The following is a 23,686-nucleotide window of genomic DNA, read 5'->3' on the forward strand; positions in this document are numbered from 1 at the left end:
AAAAAATAAAAAAAATTACAGTTACATGCATGTACTCACAGAACTATATCCCAAAATAAAATAATAATTAAAGGACAAAAACGCAAATAATTAATCTTACTTTCTCTCTTAAACACGCCATCAACAAATGTAATGCCTACAGTGAGTTAACGAGAAACTTGAGTCATTTTCAGTCCAGCGGGATTCTTGTCACCACTTTATGCGTTAGCCGGAGGTAAAAACACAACCATCCATCATATTTCAGCTGAAGTGCTCATAAAGAGAGAGTTCAGCAAAAAAGAAAAGCAGTAGCTGCTTAAAAGGGGCTGAAAAAGAAACACAAAAGGACAACAACACGGTGTTACCGGATACCTGGCCCCCCGGTGGGCAGGTAAGGCCGAATACAGAGAGGCTGATGACGCTGCCAAATGGGGACACACAAATACAAGCCTGCCCCTCCACCTCATGATCGTAAATGCATTTGACCCCCACCGTGCTATAAGGCCCCTCACCCCGTCTTTAGTGACCCCCCCCCCCATCATAAATATTCCTGAACCAAAAGAGCCCAGAGTATTCTGGCACGCATTCTTCAGAATAAAAGAAAAGAACTTCCACAACATGTTTACCAGCTTATCGGGTGCTGATTTCCTCATTAAAAAGATGACCTTTGACCTTTAATGGACTGCTGTTTTTTCTGCAGTAAAAAGTCACATGATGTTAAACGAGTCTGTTTCTTTTTGACCAGGGTGGTTAAACAGGACCTTTACTTCACGTTATTTTAGTTTATGTCATTTAATCAATTGGAAATGTGTTATGTAAAGTGTGTTTTAATCTACTGCCTCCATTTTAGTCACTGACACGGAGTAAAAACAGAAATGCCTTTTCTATGACGGGAGGGAGAAGCTAAGTACTGTTAACGCAGAGTGAAAGCCTTGAATTCAACATGTTACGTAAGTAAAAGCAGAGAACTATTATCCAGAATAACACGTTAAAGTATTAAAAGATACATGAAGCTATGACTAGATTATTATCTCACATTAACCCATAAAAAACAAAACTGGATTTTATGGTTCATTAAAGGGTTGAAAACTCTGAAAAATGTCATCAAAAGCACATTAAAGTAAACAATTTACTGTAAAATCACTAATCCAAATGTTGTTTTCTCCCTTCAGTCTGTGTGCAAAAATCTTATTTTTCAAATATGTCTAACTAGCATTTTGAGTATGAAACTGTAATAAACTTGCCTCAAAACACCACGCATTCAACATGTTACGGCAGTAAAAACATGTAGGTATAATCTCAAAAACATCTGGTAAAGTACTAAAACACAGATGATGACATGACTGCATTTTTCCCACTTACGTATTCGTTTTAAAAACAGGATTTGAAACTGCAACTAATGACGACTTCGATTATGATTTATCGAATCAACGAATTTTAGTTACGATTCATTAAAATGTTTGAAACTGTGAAAAACGCTGTGGTAAGAGCCCTTAACGTGCCAATTTTCTGTCAGATCACTAATGCCCTCATTGTTATATGCTGTACTTAATGATCTTCACATGTTTGTGTGTGAAAATCTCTCAGAAAAACGTACTGTAGTAAAAATGCAGTATTTTCCTGTGTTGGGGATGTACTGGAGCACAACAAACTACAGCACTTCGGTCATGAAGCAGTGGAGAAAACATGTTAAAGCATCAGACAACAGCCAAAATTAAAAGATGAACTAAAAGAAGTCAGACACCTGAAAATCCTTACACGTAGCTGCTGAACCCATGAACAGGAACTGAACAATAACCGTGCTTCTCAGGAATCACTCTAAACGCACTTTACACGAGTTTGACAAGAAAAACTGAAACTGATCAAAAGAAAAATGTCCCTGTGACTCAAATGACTGATTTTTCATATCGGATTCATAATAAAACAGGAGTTCCCAGTTTTGCACCACTGGAGCACATTTTGAATTTTACATACATTTTATTGTAAACAAATGAGCTGATTAGATCCTCTATTAACTGACTTGTCTGTAAACAAGTGAATGCTGGGATGTTCATAGTGAAATTATTTAAGAGAACAATGTCTTCATGTTTTCTTTGTGGAAATCTGAATTTTCATAGTAAGCTGAAGCTGTCAGAGGAGTTACGTGAATTTAAAAGTGCAAAGAACAAAAGAAAAGTCCTTGAAGGGCGTGTAATGGAGTTCATAACACTACTAACTTGGCTCCGTCTCTGTCTGTTAATCTTACTGCGACTTCCTGGTAAAATGAAAATAAAAATCTAAAAATAAACATCCCAACACTGCCTACGCCACTGAAACACAACGTCTCAGCCTTTAACCCTCCAGAAAACTGTGGGAAAACTTCTATATTTACATTTATTTGTTTGATTATTCAGCAAAAAGCAGCTAGATTTCTGTCAGTAATTTTTCAAAGTTTACAGAAAAGCTTTGTGTCACCCTCACACCAACAATTTAAACCTGTTAAAGTCAAATACTTGCTGTGTGTAAAAGGACCGACGGTGTTAGGAAGCCGTTAAACGACAGTAAAAGTTTCCTACGGGGCAACAAAACCTGCCCGGAGAAACCGGTTTAAATAAAATAATCAAAAATTCTAATCCATACAGCAATAATCATTACTATCACACATACAGCTTTACAAATTCATATTCAGAAAAAAAAAAGATCAAAGTCAAAGAGCCAACTTTTCTTTTGTTCCTGGATACACAGTCAGATTGGAGTAAAGCGTAGGTAAAAAAGAAATAACACAAAACAATAAACCACAAACATGTAGGTGGACAAGGTGGGTTTTTAAAACAGCGGGAAGAAAAATAACACTTGCATATTTTATATTTAGTTCAACAAAATCACACTGAAGACATTGAGCTGAAAAGGATTTCTTTCATTTATGTGTCAGAGCTTTTGCAGTTTCTATTGTTTGAGGCACTTAAATGTTAAAATTCATTAAATCTATGTAAATCAGTACAAAATCAGAATGGAGTTGGTTTAAAAATATGCACATAAGGCATAAATTAATGACTTTCACTCCTCCCCGACACACTTTTAGTTTACTTTACACTTCTGTTGCGACAAACTGCCAACTTTTTTACTACTTCACACACTTAACTGTTAAAATACTCAACTATTAAAAGTTTTTCCCCAACAACTGTTAGTGAACAGGCAGAAAATCACAGGGAGAGGAGCTGGACGGAGACCCCGGGCCTCACGGGGCCTCTGTGAAGGCGCAGAGAGGAGGCGAGGACAGACGGGGTTCATCTCTACAGCAGCAAAAAGGAGTTCAAGATTTTTAAAGGTGTAACTTTGCTGTGATGAAAGTGACATAAATCAGGCTCACAGGTAGGCGACACCTGAGTGAGTCTTCAAAGGCTTACATCTGTTTTCTCGTTTATCTTCTAAGTGTTTTTAGTGTTTGTGGAGGGCAGGGTGACAAAAGGAGCCCAATGGTAGAAGAAGAAAAACAAACACTCCACTCTCTCTATTTTCAGACTTTCTGGTGGATTTGTGTGACCAAATGGAGCCGCTGACCTCTTCCTGCGGCCCTTAAGTCATGAGCAAACGGCGAGGGGAGCTGGATGTTTAGCTGCAGCGAGGGTTATTCGCCCTCTGTCGGACGAGACGTGGTGGCCTCGTATCTTTCATCTGACCCGAGGCAGCTAAACATAACCACCGTAATCACCCAGAGAGATTTTCGTCTTCTTCTTCTCTCCCTGTTCTTTCATTATATAGAGGCAATCACGAACTGCTTCTCCAACTTTTCATCTGAATCATCTTTATGCCTGAGACTGAAATGCTAAATAAACATTGGGTTGGCGTTAAAACGCAGAGGAACCCAGCCAGTATGCTGACACTGACACTGGAATAACATTGATTTATAGCTGCCGTAATTGTGATTGGTTGAGCATCTGTTTCTCTGACAAACAGCGTTGAGGCAACACATAAACCTCCTCTGTAAATATGTCAGGCCAGTATTTATTTATTTTCTGTCTTAAAAACTGAATATTCATCAAACACATGCATTTTATTTTTAGTTATACTGTATATGTAATCATTCGTGGTTTTATTAAACACCTCTAACACTTAACCAACTAACATAACTAATGACAAATAAAACATGAATTATTTTACACCACTGCCCTCAAGGAAGTAACACTAACTTTAGTCATCTCAATTAGCTTACCAGACAGTATCAGTTAGCCTGGACTGGTTAAGTTACCTAGGATCAGCTAGGTTTGCCTCACTCAGTTAAGTTTGCTAGTATTTCAGTTATCTAGGATCTGTTAAGTTAGCCAAGATCATTTAATTAAAACTGGCTATCTTAGCTAGTATCAGTTAGCTAGGACAGATTAAGTTAGCTAGGATAAGCTAGGTTTAGGATAACTGAAGTTAGCTAAAATGACTTAAGTTAGCTAAAATAGGTTAAGTTAGCTAGGATAAGCTAGGTTTAGGATAACTGAAGTTAGCTAAAATTACTTAAGTTAGCTAAAATAGGTTAAGTTAGCTAGGATAAGCTAGGTTTAGGATAACTGAAGTTAGCTAAAATTACTTAAGTTAGCTAAAATAGGTTAAGTTAGCTAGAAGAGGTTAAGTTGACTGGTATCAGCTGCCTTGGACCAGCTAAGTTAGCCAGGATCAGTTAACTAGGATCAGCAAGGTTTGCTAATCTTTGAATTATCATGGTTCAGTTTGCCATAAATCAGTTGTGTTATTTAGGATCAGTTAAGGATAAAATAAGTTAGCAAAAATACTACTACTAACATTTTTTTTTATTATTATCTACTGTAGTATAGTTATATTTCAGTTGCTCTAACAAAAGACTTGAAAAATGTTTTCCTTAAACTTGTTAGCGAGGATCAGTTAGCTATGAAGAGCTGAATTTGCTAAGATTATTTAAAAGGGAACAGGCAATGCGCAAAGGGAGTCTGTTTTAAGGTAAAAAGTCAAAAAATCTGAAGAATAAGACAATGTGCTGCTTTCATATGTTTTTGTGTGCTGTGTTGGCTTTTTGTAAAAGTTAGGTTAAATGTATTTATTCACCATAAACTGAACATAAACCCTAGCTGCACATGGAGCAGGGCGAGCTGGGTTTAATGTGCCACGCCATCACGGCCTCATAGACACAAAAACACGGACTCCTCGTCACTCATTCAGGAGGTTTCTGCATCTCTGCGCCCCCTCCCTCCGTCCCTCCCTGCATCCCTCCACATTCACAAAAGGACCCCGAGAGGTGCCCCTGTCGCTGCCCGGTCACAAAGGGCCTTCGGGGGCTGCTGTCTAATCTCTTAATGAAGTGCAGAGGAGGAGAGGGAGCGCTTCTTTTACATAAAACCATGTAAAGCAGGCCTCGCTTTTGTTTCTCCCTCCCAACTACAAAATGGATTACCACACGAAGGAGGAGGGGGTGGTGAGGAGGAGGGGGTCATTCTCTTGTTTTTTGGGGGTTTTTTTGGTGTTGTTTTTTGAGGGCAGTAAAGTAGTAAAGCTACAACAATGAGGCTTAATCCTTCAGATTTCCAACATCCATCCTCAGTTGAATAGTCAAAGAGGAGGAAGAGGAGGCAGGGGGAGCTCCGACCTGCTGATGAAGACACTAAGGACTTTCAGGGTGTTATTCAACCCAAGCAAAAGACGGAGAGTTTAAAAACTACCAAAAAAAGAAAGAAAAAGAAAAATCAGCCAATGAGATCATTGTGTGACCTCTGACCTCTCCACTCAGACACAGGAATACTTTTGCTTTCTCCCTCCCCTCCTGTTTGTCTGCTTATCAGCAGGATTATTCTTAAAGGTCTGCATAAAAATCTGAAGAACTGAGTTTAACTTAGACGTGATGATCTTCCAGAGCTAATCTAGATCCAAATCAGGGAGTTTTTAGAAGGAAACTTTTGACATTTTCAGTCAAATGTCATAAAAACTGACATTTTAAAAATAATAAGAAAAATAAATAAATAAAACAAACTGATACAGTTCCTGCAGGTGAGGGTGCTCCTACGTCTTTTTAAAATAACTACATAAATAAAACTGAACTGAAAGTATTTTTACTAAACACTGTCTCAGGTGTGCAAACTTCAAATACTTAAAAATTTAATTTAAAGATTAATCACAGCAATCTCTGAAATAACCCGAAGATAAATAAAAAAGAAACTAAATTATTGTGCGCACACACATAAGATAATATTTTTGATCAAGATTAGCCTCTAAAGGTCCAGACTAAACCAGCATCTAAACTGCGCCCTGCACCAACACTCGCCTTAATATTTTTTTTTTAAAGTGCATTTTTTGCGCGTCTTTTCTGAAATTGCGCTGATTTTCTGCGTCACAAAGGAACACAGCACCAGTCAGGTTAAAGGCGCACATTTCCATGACTTACACCTGTTCTAGTGCGACCACCAACCAGAAAACGTTCCCGCTCTGGAGCCTTTTGGCTGCAGGAGTTCGCCCGTGACCAAACGGCCACAAAGAGGGGCGCCCCCCGCCGGGCTGCACGCAGGAGTACCACCTCCCCTCTCTCCTCTTTTATTTTTTATTTTTAATTTCCATTAAAAGAGTTTAACCGCCTCTCTGAATATTCACCAGAGCAGAGTTCAACCCCTCTGAGGCCTTTTCTGTCCGTCTGGCAGCAGCGAGGAGCGGCTGGAAGCGTTTGCGTTGCCGCCGGTTATCTCCAACTTCCAGAAAAACTTTTCACGTCCTAAACACATTTACCCCACAAACTAAAAATCCACCTCATTGCTCAGGGGGTTGAATTCACTGTTTTATATTTACCCCCCACACGCACTCTCCCACACACACACAACCCGCAGCAGAGCATCTGAGGCCCGGCGGAGCGTCCCGGCTGACCCCGCGGAGACTCCCCGCTTCTCGCTAAAACGAAACATTAACATTTCAGCCACTGAAACAGCTCCTGTCCTCTCCCCTGTCGCCACAAACACGCGTGGCAGCAGATTATTATCACAGCAACGCGTGAAAATTTCACTTCAGCCGCAGAAATCTGCCCCAAACACGCCGCCGTGACTCACGGCCGAGCGGGCCCGAGCCGAACGCTGCGCGTAAAGACGCCCCGACAAGCCGCAAATCTGACACGGATCAGAGTTTAACCTCTGAGAAACCGCGCCGGAGGAGTGCGGGAGCACACCAGCGGGCTATTTTCTAACCAACCATTAACGTGAAGCTCGAAGGCGAGCTGACACGAAGGGTTAACTCCGAAAAAACCCAGCTTTTCTCGCACGACTCGAGACAGAAACCCAGTAAAAATGACCCTGAGAATAACAGCCCAGGATTAAAATCCGAAGCTCTTTGTTCCGCTCCTCTGCGCGCTCATGGGATGGATTTCAGTCTAGTTATTACTATTATAATTTTTATTTAATTATTATCATTATTATTATTATTATTACTACTACTACTACGTCTGGGGGGGTTTCCGAGCGGCACTTACTTGGTGTTTGTTGTGTTCCAGTAGATGGACTCCAGGATGAGCGCCCGGCACAGGTCCACTTTCAAGGCAATAAACAAAACTCCAAAATAATATCTCCACATCGAGTCCCCCATGGTGAGCCTGTGCGCCTTCAAACCAGCCAAACGTCCACACTGGGAGGAGAAGGGGGAAAAATAAACAACAACAACAACAAAAAAGGCTCCAGAGAGACAGAGAGGGCTGAGGAAAGTGTTTTCAGCTTATATCCCGATCCAGAGGGGATGCGCACGGACCACAAACCCCGATCAGAGCATCTCCAGATGCACCAAAAACCAAACGGCAGCAGTTCATTCGGCGCACAGTGCGTTTGTATTCTCCCCGCTCAGCGCGTAAAGGCTGGAATACATCCCATCAGAGAGCAAATCAATACCAATATAAATCCCTCTGCGTTATAGTCCAGCAAAATCCAGCAGCAGCACAGAAAAGGAGAGATGGTTGGTGGTGGTGGTTGGTGGTGGCTGTTGTTGGTGGTGGTGAGATATTCCCTCTTTCTTTCAGCTGGTGAGCAACAAACTGTGGGTGACAGCAGCAGAGAAATGAGGAGGGCGAAACAATGAGGTCGGGTGGTCAAAATGAAGAAAATGATCACATGTGAGAATGAAAGAAATAAAAGGAGCTGGGATGGAACTTCTCATACTATACACCCCTCCAAAAAACGCACACATTCACGGATATAAACACACACATACACACACACCAAAGTGTTGCTGCTGCTGCGGCGCAATCCTGCAGATCCGTCCTCCCGCAAAATAAACCAAAGCGCGCAGGGAGGATGAAGCCTCAGCGGCTGCTCCGAAACCTGGATGGAAAGTAACTGCAAAGGACGGCTACTGGGAATATTTGCTGAGCACAGGCCCCGCCCCCAGTGGCCGCTGATTGGTCCTCGTTTGGCTGGGGAAGTCAATTGGAGCCGGGCTGTCACTCAAAGAGGGCAACTGGTTCAGTTCAGAGGGGCGACTGTGCGCAGAAATGGGAGCCGAAAACCCACCGACTCACAGTCCAGCCAGAGTCCGTGCAAATTCACCCACATTTTAGCATCAGGAATAAACCGAAAAACGAGGGAGTGCGAGCGTAAAGCTCCTCATCTCACCTTTTTAAAGGTTTACGCAGCGCACCGGAGTCCATGTAAATAAAGTGCGTTTTTACTCCGCAGCGCGTTTATTGCATAAGAAACATCATGAAAACATTTGCTCCCATCAGGCTCGTACACGGGACTGTGTGTGTGTTTGCTGCAGGAGCGCACACATACACACTCACCCACACTCGAACTCAGCACGTCGAGTTTTTCCGCAAGCCAAGAGCGCCCACTAGCGGAAAATCTGCACCAGAGACAGCCGAAGAAAAAGATTTAGGTTTATCTTACTTCTAAATTAAAGTTTAAAAAGAAAAAAAAAAGATAAAATATATAGTTTTAATTAAAAAGGAGTAACTCGGGACAGAGTTTAATGAATTTAAAGGAGGAATTTAAACACTCTTAAAGGTTAAAAGGGAGTTTTTCTATGTTCCAGTTTTTTTGCCCTTTAATAAATGTTTTCCACTTTTCTAGAAACTCAGACTGATTAACACGAGTCATGACCTGCATGTTCACTCTGAGCTGTCATTAAACACGTTCACACCTTTAAAAACGTTTTTTAAAGGCACAGAATGACGTTTCAATGAAGACATTTTCAGACTGTTAACATGCCCACACTTTGTCGAATGCACTTTTTATATTTTATCTCATACCTGTATATTGACATGAAACACATTCGCACTTTTATGAAAAAAAAAAAAGGTTTTACAGGATTAAAAAAATAAGCCTTCTAACATTCTCACAGTTGGTTGAAATATTAAAAACGAAACCCGTTTATTCCCCTTTTATTGAAATTACAAACATTTAACCCTTTTGAAACGTCTTTAGAGGCCAAACCAGTTTATTTCTCTGTTTTAGGACTTCCCCCTTTAATAAAAATATTTAGTATGCTCAGACTTTGCTTAATTACGTCTAAAAACATTATTTCCCGCCTGTGTGTTGCCCAGTAAATTAAATTTATACACATTCACACCTTTAAATAAACATTTTCAGGGGATACAAATTAGTTCTGCTGTGTCCTAGGACTCCTTTCCTGTAATAAATAATATTTTCCAGCCGTCAAACATGCTCAGCCTTCGTTCAATTAACTCTACAAACATTATTATTACTGTTTTATCTGTTTATTGAAATGAAACAGTCACACCTGCTGACTTTTGGTAAACAGCTTCTAATTTAATGAGCACTCCTCTCTGTGAAGTTTTCACACTCTCTCACACTTCACGCTATCTGCGGTTTTAAAGTGGATTGCGGGTGTTTGTTTTGCGGATCTTCACCCGGGAGATAATTGAGGAGTCCCCTCCGTCCTCCCCTCTCCTCTGCCGGCCCGGAATCAACACACAGAGCTGCACTCGGAGCTGGATGTTTATTGTCAGAGCTTCACTTTAATTGAATTTAGATGGCGGATGGGCACAACTCTAAATATGCTTTACTGTATTATTGCTGTTGCACCTCTAGTCTGTGACAAACCCACAGCAAAAAATATATCTATATCATCCTTTTCTCACCTGAAAGTCCTCACGAGCAGCCTTTAATCCCCACTATTTGTTTTTATTGATGTTTCTAATTGTTTCTGTTTGAATCAGGACAGAGGAAGCTTCTGCCAGTCTTAAAAGCTCTTCCCGAAGCCGTCGGGGCACGAAAGCGTCTGTGCGCAAAGATCAGCCAAAACAAGCGTAAAACACACACACGCACTTACCTGTGACTGTCTGACACTTAGAAACAGGAGGCCAGTCTGCACAGGATTTCAACTCGCCTCTGTGTTTTTTTCAGCAGCGTTAAAAGATGTAGGGAGTTGCGTGGAAACTTAATTTCATTCAAGTTTGTGGAAATAAAAGTGGTTTTAAGTTTCGTGTAAGTTCGTTTAAGAGAAATTCAAGTTAACTTCATTTACAAAAAAAAACACCTTTTTTTCTTGCACACCTTTACTTTCTTGCAGACAGGTGAGGAGGAAGAGGAAATAAGTTCATTCCAGGTAAAAGGAAACAGTGCGGGACGTGTCTCTTATCCAAAAACACACTGTCGTTTAAAAACTCTCGCGTTTCACTGTGTTTTAAGGAACTCTACTAAGACTCAGTTGTGTTTTTACTCCCTAAACTTTATCCAGCAGGTCCGGGCTCCGGTCAGCTGTAGCGGGACACGCAGCAGCACTCAGCCCGCAGAGGAGCGCACCGCCGCGGGCTGTGGGTCCGCCGGGCACCCGGGTCGGGCGGTGGATGTTCCCGCAGCTTCTGTGACAGTCTCACCGACGTGTGGCTCCAGACTCAGAGGGACCGCCTGACTCCGGCAGGAAGTCACAGTACGAATAAATGAACCAATATTTTATTTAGCTCCGGTTCTGTGCACCGCTTGGAGAGCATTAACAAAAATAACAAAGTAAGTTGTAACCTGCACCTGCAGGCTTGGTTTCGGTTTGAATCATATGAGCTATTCTCACCGCTCTGTAAATATTATTACATTTAAACTCAAGGCTTAAATTAAGCTTTCATCCATTCATGTTTTAATAATTTTATTTAGTGCCTCTATAAAAGCCGTGGAGCCCTAATGGCGCTGCTTTGTTCTGTCTGCAGACACTTGGGTGAGGTCTGAAGGTGGTTTACATGTTTAAACACAGCAGTTATTTACCTCTGACATTTACACTCACGGCACCTTTTCTAGTTTCAGATTTACTTTGAGAAATGAACAGCTTATTGTCAAAATATATGTAATGTGCATTGACCATGCTAAAATAATTCAAACTGCATAACATGTGTAAATAAACAGCAAGTCAATGTAATTGTCCATAACCTCAACATTTAAAAAAAATACTAATTTAAAACTAAACCTACATATTTAATTCTCAGGCTGACTTGTGATTTGAGCTTTATTAGTTTGAAAGGAGGTAAACTGAAACAAATGAACTCCCAACGTAAAGTTTCAATAATAATTTAGCTAATCTAGGCCATCTTAAGCTACTGGTGCTAATTTCTTTAAAACGTTTATTTTTATTCTTTTTGGGGAAAAAGAAAAAAGAAAAACACAGAAGCAGGACTTTTAAAGTGCGGGAAAAAAATTAGGCTATAGCTACAGCTATTACTAGCTAACCTAGCCAAGTTATTTAGAAAATAGCAACCAATGCCGACATTTGTTTCCAAAGAGTATCCTCGGCCATATAAACCAAATTAAAATGAACATAAATATTACAGCCCATGTACTCATTAAAAACCAAAAAAAAAAAAAAAAACCCAAAAAAAACAAACACCAGGACAGGCTCAAAGGAAATAATAAATAAATTATTTACGTAAAATCAGGTAAAACTCCTTATAGAGGCAACTATGGTCGGCTAGGTTACTGTTCACTAAGCTAATTTAGCAATTTTTCGTTCTTTGTTTAGTACCATTTATGCCATATAGAACTGAATTACAAAGTTGTTTCAGCAATAAAATGAATCTCTTTTTTTTAAGGAGGGAAAATGGTCATTTTAGCTAAGCTACAGTGAACGCTATCAAAAGCTAACTATCATCTGACATTTCACTTAGAAAAAAAAAATCAAACCACCATCTTTTTCTAAGTAATTAGCTTTAGTGCCCAAACCCAACCAGACAATTGAAACTCATTAAATAATATAAAAATAATTTACTAACAAACATTTTTTCCAGCTTGCGTTAGCTAGCAAGACTAAGCTTAAACACGGAAAAAGTTTATTCTATCCTGTGAAATCTCAGTGCTTCTTGTTAAAAATATTAAACATTTAAGTAGGTTCACCAGGATAAGCAGTTGGAATCTGCTCCGGGTTATTTGCCATCTACCCCCATGCTTTCGGTCTCCCAGCTTTCCTGTGCCATAATAATTAAAGATAAATAAATAAAACCTATTTTAGTATTATATTAAAGCTTTAAACTGACATTCATCATAAAAAAAAAGTAGTTTTATTTTTATTGTATTGTTGTTTATTGTTTTTATTAATCTATTATTTGCATGTTATATTGTTCAGGCATTTTTCTGGTTTTATGACACTAAATGAAATCCAAACATTTCCAAATATATTAAACATTTCTAGAGTAAAATAAAGAAAAATGTGGTCTTAACTGTAGTTCTTGTATATACTGTCAAGTTTTGGGTTACATTTTTCCTTCAGCTGTTTTATTTTTAATTTATTTTAAATAAAGCTTTGCTCTTTGGTTTTATGCTTATATTGCTGGTCCATCTCCATTCAGTAGAAAGCACTTTGGGTTTACCCGTTTTAAAATGGACCGCAGCATTTTGGGTTGTTCCTCCGATTAGCAGAGCTCAGCCTGGTGACCCGAGTTTAGTAACTCGCCACATTAATATCACCGTCCCTCACCGCTTCACTTACACCCTCAAACGCAGGTTGACAGTTTCGATTGGATTCATTAGAGTTGGGTTTGAGCTGCATTGAAATGCGGGTTTGCCGAGGTCATTTGTCATCCTCTGTAATCTAGCGAACGGTCGGCTTGCAGCGACCTCACTTGCCGTTACGAGCTGGAAACAAACCAGCAGCTGCAGAAAAATCTCAAATTGCAGCTGCCAACTAATTAGGCAATGTTGTTACAGGGATTTGGTTAACCTGACAGTGATGTATTGACTCGAGAGGAGAAAATGGATCGCTGCGAAAAAAATAAATAAATTTCCAAAGTGGTGCCAACAGCGCCATTAAAATTTGTCACTGATGGGGCTACCTGATTACAGATGAAACTGTGAAGGGCTGAATTAAATAAGATAGAAGCTCAGGAAAGCATCACACGGGTCAGTGTAGGCATTCAATGGATTTATTGATCTGTTCAGTCCCTTGACAATTGGGGGGGGAAATTACATGACAAATTCAAAATGCCACAACATAACAAAGTCTTTATATACCCACCTGAGGTCAGCCACATGCACACACTCACACATTCACACACACTTAAAACACATCCACGCTCGCGCTGACCTCAATCCTCGTCTTACCTGAACTTGTGCGAATCAGTCCTCTACGAATCAACACTTACCTCGCCCGTTAATTTACTAGCACATGACTGAGGGACAGAACACAGACTGTGGCTTTTTGTCTCCTACACATTTTTATCTTTAACTCGGAGTGAGGAGGGAGAGGCGGCACATGATATTACATCAGACAGGAAAACGCCATCTCTCCTCAGTTTCCTGCAGGAGGTTCCGGCAGTTCGATCATGGGCAGTCTGGGAGTCGAGCGGCGGGTTCACCTCATTTCTATTTCTTTTTTTTTTTTAAATTGTTCCTCCCAGGACAACATTTAAAAGCCAAAATGCACGCGGCAGGCGGAGCTGAAGCAGAGCCACAGAAGAAGAGGAGCAGGATTTTTAAAATGGAGGGCGAGCTGGACGGGAAGTTTGCTGTGCTTTTTTAAAGTCTGTGATTTGGTAACCACAGAGTCTGCAAACAGGAAACCCACAGGCCGACTCCCATGCTGCACATGAGCCGAGCTAGACAGAGTCAGTTGCCTATCAGGTCTGCCTTTCAGGCCGTAAGAAGAGCACGAGAGTTAAGACTTAACCGGGTGGCAGGGCGAGGGACACGTTAGAGCATCTACATCAAAAAAAGTTCAAGTTTTCTAAAAAAAAAACAAAAAAACAAACAAAAAATAAAACCCAGAAGCACAAGAGTCATCTGTGCAGCAGGGTGAGGATGAGGAGGGGGCGATGGTCCTAGGGTGAAGAGCTGCCTCCTCTTCAAAGCTGGGAGGGAGCGAGTTAACACGCTGGTTGCGCCCCCCCTTCTTTCAGCACTTCCAAAACGAAGCGAGCGTTCCACAGAGGAGGAGGAGGAGTGGGCCTGAATGATGCGGAGGAGGAGGAGAAAGGAGCTGGATGGGGGAGGGGGATGACCTGCGGACGAAGGGGGAGCAGTCTTATTCTGTGGCCTTCAGGGTGAAGGAGAGCTTGGGCCTGGACTTGCCCTTGCCGAGGATGATTTTCTGCTCCTCCTTCTGCTGCTTCTGCCGGTCCTGCTCCAGCTTCATGCGCTCCTCGTGGATCTTTCTCTGCTCTTCCACAATACGCAACTGATCCTCAGCCTGCGGGACAGACACAAAAAAGGAATCAGGGGCGGGGTCACGCAGGGCCATGATTACACATACCGGCTTATCCAAAAAACAAAACATTGGACATAAAAATCAAGTAAATCCAAGTAAATGAAGCTCCTTAAATGTGCCGTGTTTCCCAGAATATTGCTGCTGAAGGAACTACAACAGGTGTTTGTATTTTTTCCCCCCATACTAACATACTAACAGATAGTACAAGTAAGTAGCAGTAAAATTACTTCATTAAATTTAGGCAATAAAAGTTATTCTGTTAGATTTAGCTGATTATTTATTTATTTTTCTATTACACTTAAACAATAAAATTAATTCTGTAGAAATTTTATTAAACAATAAACACGTACTCGTTAGATTGAGTTGTTAAAATCCATTCCATTCAATTTAAATAGTAAATACGACAGATTAAGACAACACGTGATTTTACTTTTAGACTATGTAATTAGATTTCTTTCTCGTCACCATCACAGAAGCATTATTGTACTGTGTAACTTGTTCTACGGCTCCCTTGTAAAAGCAAAATAAAAAAACCCACAATACACCATTTTGATTGGTCCTATTTTTTTTCTTCTTAAACATTCATTTTGGTTTTTGAAGTATTACAGGAACGCTGGTTTTCTATAGTTTGACCCTGATTCAAATAAACAAAACTCTGCAGAATTTATTTTTTTCCCTGTCCCACTTATTTGCAGATCCGTTTCCATGGATGATAACCATCAACTCAAAGCCACTGCGTAGACGCTGTTTCCTGCCAGCAGAGTGTTGCCATACCCAGTAACGTCACAGCAAAAAGCCTTAAGGTCTTAATCCGTCCTGATTTTTGGATTAAAGATGTAGTCATGACATTAAAAGCTGATGAATGTCAGTTTCTCAAATCAATCCAATTTTTCAATCCAACTTCAGTCTTTGAATTAACCACTAGACCTCTTTCTGACCTGGGGTCCCTTCATCAAAACCAAATAATGTTTAAACTATGTTCTTGCATGTAAATATGCAACGACTCAACAGTGCAAGGATTTCTAGAACATACACTTTTCTGGGGGGTTTTTGAATGAGTATCGTGGCCAAAGAAAGCCCATTTTCTTGTTAGCATAATTAGAACGTTAAACGTTTTTCCAAATTGCATAATTTGCATGTTGGCGACAAATTGGAAATTTTTGTATTTTAACTCAAAGAGATCTTTCTCTGAATAAGAGTAGATCCATCACGATAATCAAACATTTATTCACAAACCCTAAATGAGTAAACTAAACAGTTTGCCTTATCTTTAAGTTGCGTTAACTTTTATGTGTTGATAATGTAAAATTACTGCTGATGGTGAGAACACACTGCTCAGTGGATGCTAACGACAGAAAGTTGTGTGTCCGTTTGGCGTACCAGTTTGGCCTGAGCCTCTGCGATCTTGCGGTTATTCTCCTCCAGGATTTTTTCCAGCTCCTCCCGCTTCGATTTTTCTTCTTCCTAAACAAGCAACACGGTGATATGTTAGCGCACGAACAGGCCACAAAAGGCACGCACGCACACGCTCACTCACACACTCACGACAAGTTTGTTCAGCCTCTCACACATTTTTAAAAATCCCTCTAATGCTGCCTAGAGAAAAATTAAAGACTAACACACACCTAGTGCTGCATGATTACACTCATCAATAGAAGACAGATATATAAAAAAGACAGACAATCAAAGCTGCTGCTGCTTTTTAACATGTTTATAAGCAAGAGAAAAATAAAGGAGGGAATAGTTTTGGCTCACCAATGCACGTATACCATTTTCCTGTGTACCTACACAACTGGTGAAAGCGTTAAACGGTTGAATATTTACTGTCTCGTCCCGACTGTGTGGCCCCTGCAGAGACAGGAGCGCTCCTGGTGTGGGTAGGTAGATATGGGGGTTTCTGCCATACGGCGCCATTCCTCTTTATTACTGATCAGTTTACGGCTTAGCCTGCAGCCGCGGTGAAGGAGTGCAGTACAAAGATGTTTGTCTGTGTTTGTGTGCAGGTGTGTGTTTGTGCAAGTATGTAAGTGTACGTGTGTGTGTGTGTGTGTGAGAGAGAGTGTGTGTTCGAAGTGGACCCGCCCACGGTACACTTACAGTACAGGACGCGGGTCACGGCTGAGCTGAAAGGTTGCAGGTCAATGCTAGTTAGGAAGGTGGTGTTTCCAAAAAATTAACAAAAAACAGCACAAACACATTTCCAAACTGAGCCTACAGGAGAAGCAAGTTGTCAGCACAAAAATAAATCAACACATTTTGTTCGAAAAGCTCCACAAAAATCATCAACAGGTGACACAGGTGAGAGGGGATTAACCTGTCAGGACAGGAAACAGGAAATGAAGCGTCCCTGTAATGTTCCCCTCCCCCAAAGAGTTAAAGAGCAGGTGAGGTGGATTAAAACAGACGTGATGAACATTTCTACACATCGCTGACCTTTCTTCCTAGCAGTCCTGAGGGTAAACAAAGAGTTGGGGGGTACATTTCTTAGCCTATTAGTCCCGAGTCAGTGGTCACTGCACTTTAGCTGGACCGCTCATTCACAATACTGTGATGTAAACAAACGCCATTTTTCTTAATAGTGCCCAGGGTTGTTTATTCTTAGTTTAAAAAGGAACCTTTAGGGCGACTAAGCATCTGAACAGAAATCAGTTTGAATAAAGTTAAAGGCAAGACCCCAGAAGACCTTACTTAGCAGATGTCCTAGCATCTTTCCTGTGCGAACTCTCACTTTTTGCTGGAAAACAAATTAAATTACAATGTTTTTGTCCACCTGACCTTCATCAGGTATACAGGCTATCACCAACTGAAGACTAACGACATTAATCTGATTATTACCTTCCAAAATTCAACAAATTCACAGCACAAATCAGGTTTTAAAGCAAAAACATTTTGATAGTTAAAACATGAGCAGGAATACCAAATGAACCAAACAATGTCACACAAGTACCAAACTAAAACAACCAAAACAATTAGTATGTTTATATAGTAACAACCATGTAGTGGTTCAGATACCTGAAATGATTAGTTTAGCCTAAGTCAAGATAAGCTCCAACTAATAAGCTGAAACTATCTAAACTCATCTTATGCTAAGTTAAGAATTAAAGCTAATTTAACTAATCTGAACTTAAGTTCAAGTAGTTTCACACAAATTATTATCAAGTATAATGAGTAAAAGTAAGTTACTGTGCAGTAAGTTGCAATAAGCTCAGCTCAGCTATGTTCTAGAAGTTAAGCTTTGGATAAGTTAACTTGAGGTAAGTTCAGATAAGTTAAGACAAGTTAAGTTCAGGTAATTTAAAATAAGTCCGTATGTATTAAAATAATACACTTAATCCCAAGAGTTGGAAAAAATCCAGCTTTATCAGCTAAATGAAGTTAAACACAGCCTAGCCTAATAGCCTAAAGTGCAATACAATGACAAACACCTCAACAAGGTAACATTTGGAATAAAAATACTCACACTTAAATTAACAAAAACATCTGTAGAGCTAAAGATTACATAATATAAATAAATAAAAACTGCACTGTGAAATACTGAATTCAAAAGACTAATTACCTGTATTCAAACAAATCAGCTATTCATTATTCAATTAGAAACCTGTGGGCTTTTTTTTAAAATGAATAACTAAATCACTTCAGATCCCTGGCTGATTAAATGAATAATCCAGAAGTTCTCTTCCACTCATTAAAAAGTCATGGTCTATACCTTGACTATGCACAGAAACAAGTTAAATAACAGATGTTTCACACCACTGAAGATTTCCCTGATAATAATTGAACGTAAGATTCGCAGATAGGACGTCTGTAAATCTTACGTTCACTTATTCTGATAAAAGACGGAAGAAAAAAAACTTTCAATTTAATAAATATTCCAGCAGTGAGACAGGACTTATGTAACTGCCTCTATAAGTTTTGTTTTCACCTTGAATATTTTATATCACAGTTTTGATTGTTAGATTCAGAAGAATTTGTTTTGGGGCCCGGGAAAGAAAAAAAAAAATCCACCCTAATAATGGCAGTTACAATGTCAGACTTGTAATAATTGCATAGTATATTTTTTATGTTTTTAAAAAGCCTTAAAAAACAAAAGAAACCCTAAAATAACCACTGACAGGCAGCAATATAGTTAGTAAAATTTAATCTTTAAATTTAAAAGAAAATATATATATATATATATACCTTAAATACACATACTAAGAAATTTGAGTAAACCAGAAAAGAAATGAATATTGTTTTGAAACCTGCCATGGCAAAACTTTCACCAGCAAGTTAGAAATGCAGTGCTATCCTCTAATCTCTTTTAAATTATAAATTTTTTTAAACAGAAATAAAATGTCAACTTTTAACCTTTTAACTGTAGCACGTTACATCCAACCAAACTCAGGGTAGACACAAGATAAACTATATAAGAAATAAACACATAAACAACATTATTTTTCAACTACTCGAATGTGTAAAAACATATCACCTTACCCATGATTTCAGGAATAAGTGAATTTTTTTGATAAACAGCTGGAGAGTTGAGGTAACGTGGTAGTTTGTTTCGATTTAAAACCCATTGGATGGTTTTTCACTGTGAGAGGTCCACTCACTGACTAATGAAAAGAGAAACTAAGCTAACAGCCTGAAAAACTCCCACACTGAGCTGAAATGCAACTACTGCAAAAAAAGGTGAATGACAGGAATTTCGTTATTATTCTCGTCACTGCTGTTATTATTACTTCAGTAGTTTACACCAATGAAGAACATTCATTATACCCTTGGATATATTGATATAATATATATTATATTGATCCCTTTTCCTTTTATTCTGAAAGCTGCCACTTCCCTTCACCACGGCTGCATCCAACTGTGTGAAACTTGTGCCATGGCTGGGTTACACTTTAAGCAGTTAAAATAAAAGACCAAAGACCCAGTCAGAGTGGGAAACTGAGAGGTGAAGGGAGCTGAAGGGGTTCGGGTACGGGGTGGTGTAGGGGTAAGGGAGGGGCTGCGTTCCAAACGACCGAGCGTTACCTCTCTGGCCTTCTGTGCCGCCAGCTCGGCTTGCCGCTGTCGCTCCAGCTCCTCCAGCAGCTGCCGCTCCATGATGCGCTTCGCCTCCTCGACGCGTCGCAGCACTTCCCGCTCAATCTCGTCTTTCCGCTTCTCGAGCTCCTCCTCCACACGTTTGGCCACGAGCTCCTCAACTCGCCGCGCCGTCTCCTCCTCGATCAGCTTCTCCTCAATCTCCTGCTGCCGGCTAAAGGAAAGAACAAAAGGTTAGCATGTCGCTAATTCATGTTTCGCTTTTAAAACGGAGGACTATTTAATTGCTAATCAAATAAACCACACCAAACCGCTTTGAAAAATCTCAGTATAACAGCTTAGTCTGTATTTACCCAATGCTAACCAACCAGTTTTTAATTCATCATACCTGAGAATGGTTTTCACAAGCCATACCAAACCCAATATTACAACACAGCTGATCAGGTAAAAAAAAAAAAAAAAAACAACAGAAAGGCTATTGTGTAAATGGATATTTAAGAATTTACTAAACTGCTTTAAACAGCTCTTAAATATACATAATTCAACAATGAGGACATTTTTAATTTCAAATGTGAGATTGGGCGCAATTTAGACTGTTTTTCTGAGTGTTTTGTGGAATTTAGATGGAGGTCACCTGCCCTCCTGTTTATCTTTTCTTTAAACTGTTCTTTTTGTGTGAACAGGAACTTATTAGTAGCGATGTAAACACACACAGGCACACACTCTCCACCCTCTCAGGGATCTGGTTTCACTCTGTCAGGCTCTGGAAACCAGAAACTGGACCCAGCCCTGCCCAGCATCCTTTATATTTACATTTGTATGCCTGGTTAATGGGCCCTGTGGCTGTTAGGCAGCAGGAGAAAGGGGGCGGGACAGACAGACAGGAAGCCAGGTGTGGGCTGTGTGTTATATTACCTGGAGGCTCTCACACACACAGACACACACCTGAAAAGCTGCAGTCAACATGGATGTATTTACGGTCACAGCTGCTTCATTAAAATCTGAAATTGTGTGTTTAAGTCAGTTTGTGATGTTTAGCTGTTGCAGCAGGTTTTGTGGTTGTTCAGTGCGTCCTGATCCTCTCTGCATCCTGTTTAAACCAAATAAGTTTTAAATATCAATAGAATTTGACTTTAAAATAGGCCTTCCTGTTAAAGCCAAGTATCCACTTTTCACTCACATTTGTGTTTGTTAAATTCAACAAGTTGTATTACTTACTTTTGCGGGAGTACTGCATTAATCGAGCAGACTAATGACATGAAGAAGAGCTGTTTTTTCACTAATGAAAACTTTGATTTTTCCTCTCAGTGGACCATTGTGTTCACATGTGGACTACAGGGTGAGACATTTACTGAGTTTGGTTTCAGTTGATGTTTTTAGTTTTTTATTTCGCTTCTACTGCAACTGTGAACTACTGATTATAGCAGTATTTGTACTGAGTGTTTGACCAAAGAAAAGATGGCCAGCTGCTTCAATGGAGATGTAGCAGCTGTATGAGAGTTTGAAGAACAGCAGGAATCAGCACCTGCATACCTGCTAACACCATGAGCCAAACTGTAAATCGAAGGTTTCTGGTTTGAGTCCCTGTGCAGATGCCTGTATATAATCCCTCACAAAAAAATACAAATAAAAATCAGAAACCCGCCTTAACTAATAATAAACAATCCAGATGGTTTTAACTGGAGGCATCAACATCTGTGCATTTATTCTCTATAAGAGAAACACATTCTCTCCACATGCCCAGAGCTACAGCTGTCCAGCTGTTTGTGTCTACAAAAACACTCATTACTAGTACAGCTACAGCTGAAGTGAGATAAAATAATCAATGAGTAAAGTTAATATTCAATAAATCAAGAGGTTTTCACTGAATGTCTCGCTCTCTAGTTTATATGTTAATACAATTATCTCTCCAGAGGAGAAATCAAAGTGCTTATTGGAGGAAAAACACTCATTCAACATAGAAATCATGCAAGAGCATCATCAAGAACAATTCAACCCCAAAATACACCTGTGAGGGGAAAGTTAAAAGCCCCACTGCTGGAACTTTATTATTGTATGAACAGTATTTTTAAATTTGCCTTTAAACTTTTTTCTGAGCATCTTTGCTTTAAAAGAAAATAAAGTGACTCATCTATAAGAGTTAGAGCAGATTGTGGGGATTTTGTTTTATTTACACGAGGCTGTGAAGCTCCTCGCTCTTCTGGATTTACATCAACTCCACTGCTGTTTGTCCTTTCAGTGTCCTTTATTTATTTATTTGCATTTGTATGTATGCATTCATTAGTGAGCACTCCAGGTGTTGTCAGTACACCATCAGCTCTGGTTTAATATTGGGCTCAATGTTATTAGATTACTCTAACTGTGCCAGATTTATCCTCATTCTAAATGCAGGATTTTCAAGAATCTATGCACTGAAATTGATGCCCTGATGTCTGTGGAGAACCTGGAGCTAAACCCACACAGATCGCTTTCTCTTCACTCAGCATGGAAACATTAGGCACGTCGGTAACTGAGCATCAGCACCTCCTGAAGCATCAACATCACTACTGATCTGACCTTCAGTGCAGGTCAGAGAGTCAAATCTCTGCCTGCTGCAGGAAGTTCATGACTGCAGGATTAACTGACAGATCTGCACACCAATAGCCACTCATTCGACATATTTAAACGTTAAAAGAGAATCCAACATGCATTACTTCGTTAGTTCAACTTTACCAGCACGATGTGGGGTTTTTTTTGTTTGTTTTTTTCCAAAGTGAAAACTGCAGGTCAGCGAGAACAATCTCACAAATCTATCATGGTGCTTAAAATACGAGTTTATAGTTATGTTTATCTGAATTAATGACGGTAGAACTAATAGTGTGATCCACCTGAACAGGTAAGCTTTCCTCTGACAGGCGCTGCGGCCTGTGCAGCCTGTTAGCGTTAGCCAACTAGCTCAGAGAGCTAACGATCGCCATGCAAATGACCGCAGCTAGCCTAGCATTTAGCTTAGCTTGTAGCCGAACACGGGCTGGGGTTCAGTATCGTTATGTAACAGTTTACGTGCCGGTTTCTGTATTAAATATACCCACATCTTCCTCTGCCGCTCCATCTCCGCCTTCCTCTCCTCCTCCTCCTTCCTTTGCTTCTCATCAAGCGCGTTCCTCTTGCTCAGTGTCCGGCCGAAGATGTCGATGCGCTCCGGCGGTGAGGCTGCTCTCTCTCTGCGGGACGACGCTGTGTTGGACCGGGATCGGGACCGGGATTCTCTGCGCCGGTTCCTCTTCGACTCTCGGGACTTGGAGCGTTTCTTGGAGCGCTCCCTGTCTCGAGATCGCGACCGGGACCGGCTCCGTTTCTTACTGTGCTTGCTGCTTTTGGAGTGCTTGGACCGGGACGAGCTGCGGCTCCGAGAGCGGCCCATGGTGCCCCGCGGACTGCTGGATTCTACGGCTGATATATGTACCGAATCAGGCCCTCCACTCCGCCCGCTCCTCTTTAAGCTTCTTATTCACACGAACAGCTGATGTTGCGCTGCTCCAGCGGGTTAATTTTGGAGAAATAACCCTTCAAACTAGCTGTTGTTTTGCCCTACTAACTCGCTTTATGGAAAGATGGCGGTTTGATGAGTTTTCCCAGCAGGCACCGCGGTCTTCGGGATTTTCCGTCACTCTTCGGCATTTCCCGCTCAAAGCAAACTAATAGACTGAAAAGACCAGAAACCAGCCAAAACATTTCAACAAATTTAAGTCCTTTATGAATGGGAATATATGATTTGTATATAATTTATACATTTAAAAAAGTGTAAAATGCATTTTATATATAATATATAACTGGGATACATAAACTTATCTTTTCCCAAGTGAAGTAATCACATATTGAAGGCTTAAGAAAAGTTCTGGCATTCCATTTTGAACTTTGGATTTTAGAAGACTCAATAAAAGTTTTTCTAAACTAACGCATGATTTAAATTTTTCTCTTAATGAAAACATGTATACTTGTATTTGTTTGTTATTCGCTAATGAAATTTGACATGTGGTCAATTCTGGGAGTCTAGAACCAAGTGGGTGATGTTAAGGCAGTTAAATCTATATTTGTA

At 40.2% G+C, this 23,686-nt stretch overlaps 2 protein-coding genes across 2 annotated transcripts in view; both read right to left on the reverse strand.

Moving 5' to 3' along the window:
• The window catches only part of efnb2a (ephrin-B2a), a 28,111-nt gene extending 19,844 nt beyond the window's left edge, over positions 1 to 8,267 (reverse strand). The window contains exons 1-2 of the mRNA XM_035913372.2: positions 8,160 to 8,267; positions 7,424 to 7,975 (exon numbers count right to left, since the gene is read on the reverse strand). Of these exons, the coding sequence (XP_035769265.1) occupies positions 7,424 to 7,536 (113 nt within the window). The 5' untranslated portion in view covers positions 7,537 to 7,975; positions 8,160 to 8,267. The remainder of the gene's footprint in view (positions 1 to 7,423; positions 7,976 to 8,159) is intronic.
• Positions 8,268 to 13,278: 5,011 nt separating this feature from the next.
• Positions 13,279 to 23,219, reverse strand: LOC102796198 (arginine and glutamate-rich protein 1-A). The gene is made up of 4 exons (XM_006803761.3): positions 22,680 to 23,219; positions 19,597 to 19,822; positions 15,961 to 16,044; positions 13,279 to 14,562 (listed from the first exon to the last, which is right to left on the reverse strand). The coding sequence occupies exons 1-4, from the start codon at positions 23,009 to 23,011 to the stop codon at positions 14,398 to 14,400; spliced, it is 807 nt and encodes a 268-aa protein (XP_006803824.1). The 5' UTR covers positions 23,012 to 23,219; the 3' UTR covers positions 13,279 to 14,397.
• Between the last annotated feature and the right edge of the window lie 467 nt (positions 23,220 to 23,686).

The sequence above is a fragment of the Neolamprologus brichardi genome, chromosome 16, assembly GCF_056152115.1.
Source record: "Neolamprologus brichardi isolate AB-2024 chromosome 16, ASM5615211v1, whole genome shotgun sequence".
Lineage (NCBI taxonomy): Eukaryota > Metazoa > Chordata > Actinopteri > Cichliformes > Cichlidae > Neolamprologus > Neolamprologus brichardi.

What these genes read in the sequence shown, in the direction of transcription:
- LOC102796198 (XM_006803761.3), bottom strand. Translation starts at nt 23,011, where the DNA reads ATGGGCCGCTCTCGGAGCCGCAGCTCGTCCCGGTCCAAGCACTCCAAA. An exon ending in ATGGAGCGGCAGAGGAAGAT is followed by an intron (nt 19,823 to 22,679) that starts GTGGGTATATTT and finishes TCTTTCCTTTAG; the next exon opens with CCGGCAGCAGGAGATTGAGG. An exon ending in CAGAGGCTCAGGCCAAACTG is followed by an intron (nt 14,563 to 15,960) that starts GTACGCCAAACG and finishes TCTGTCCCGCAG; the next exon opens with GCTGAGGATCAGTTGCGTAT.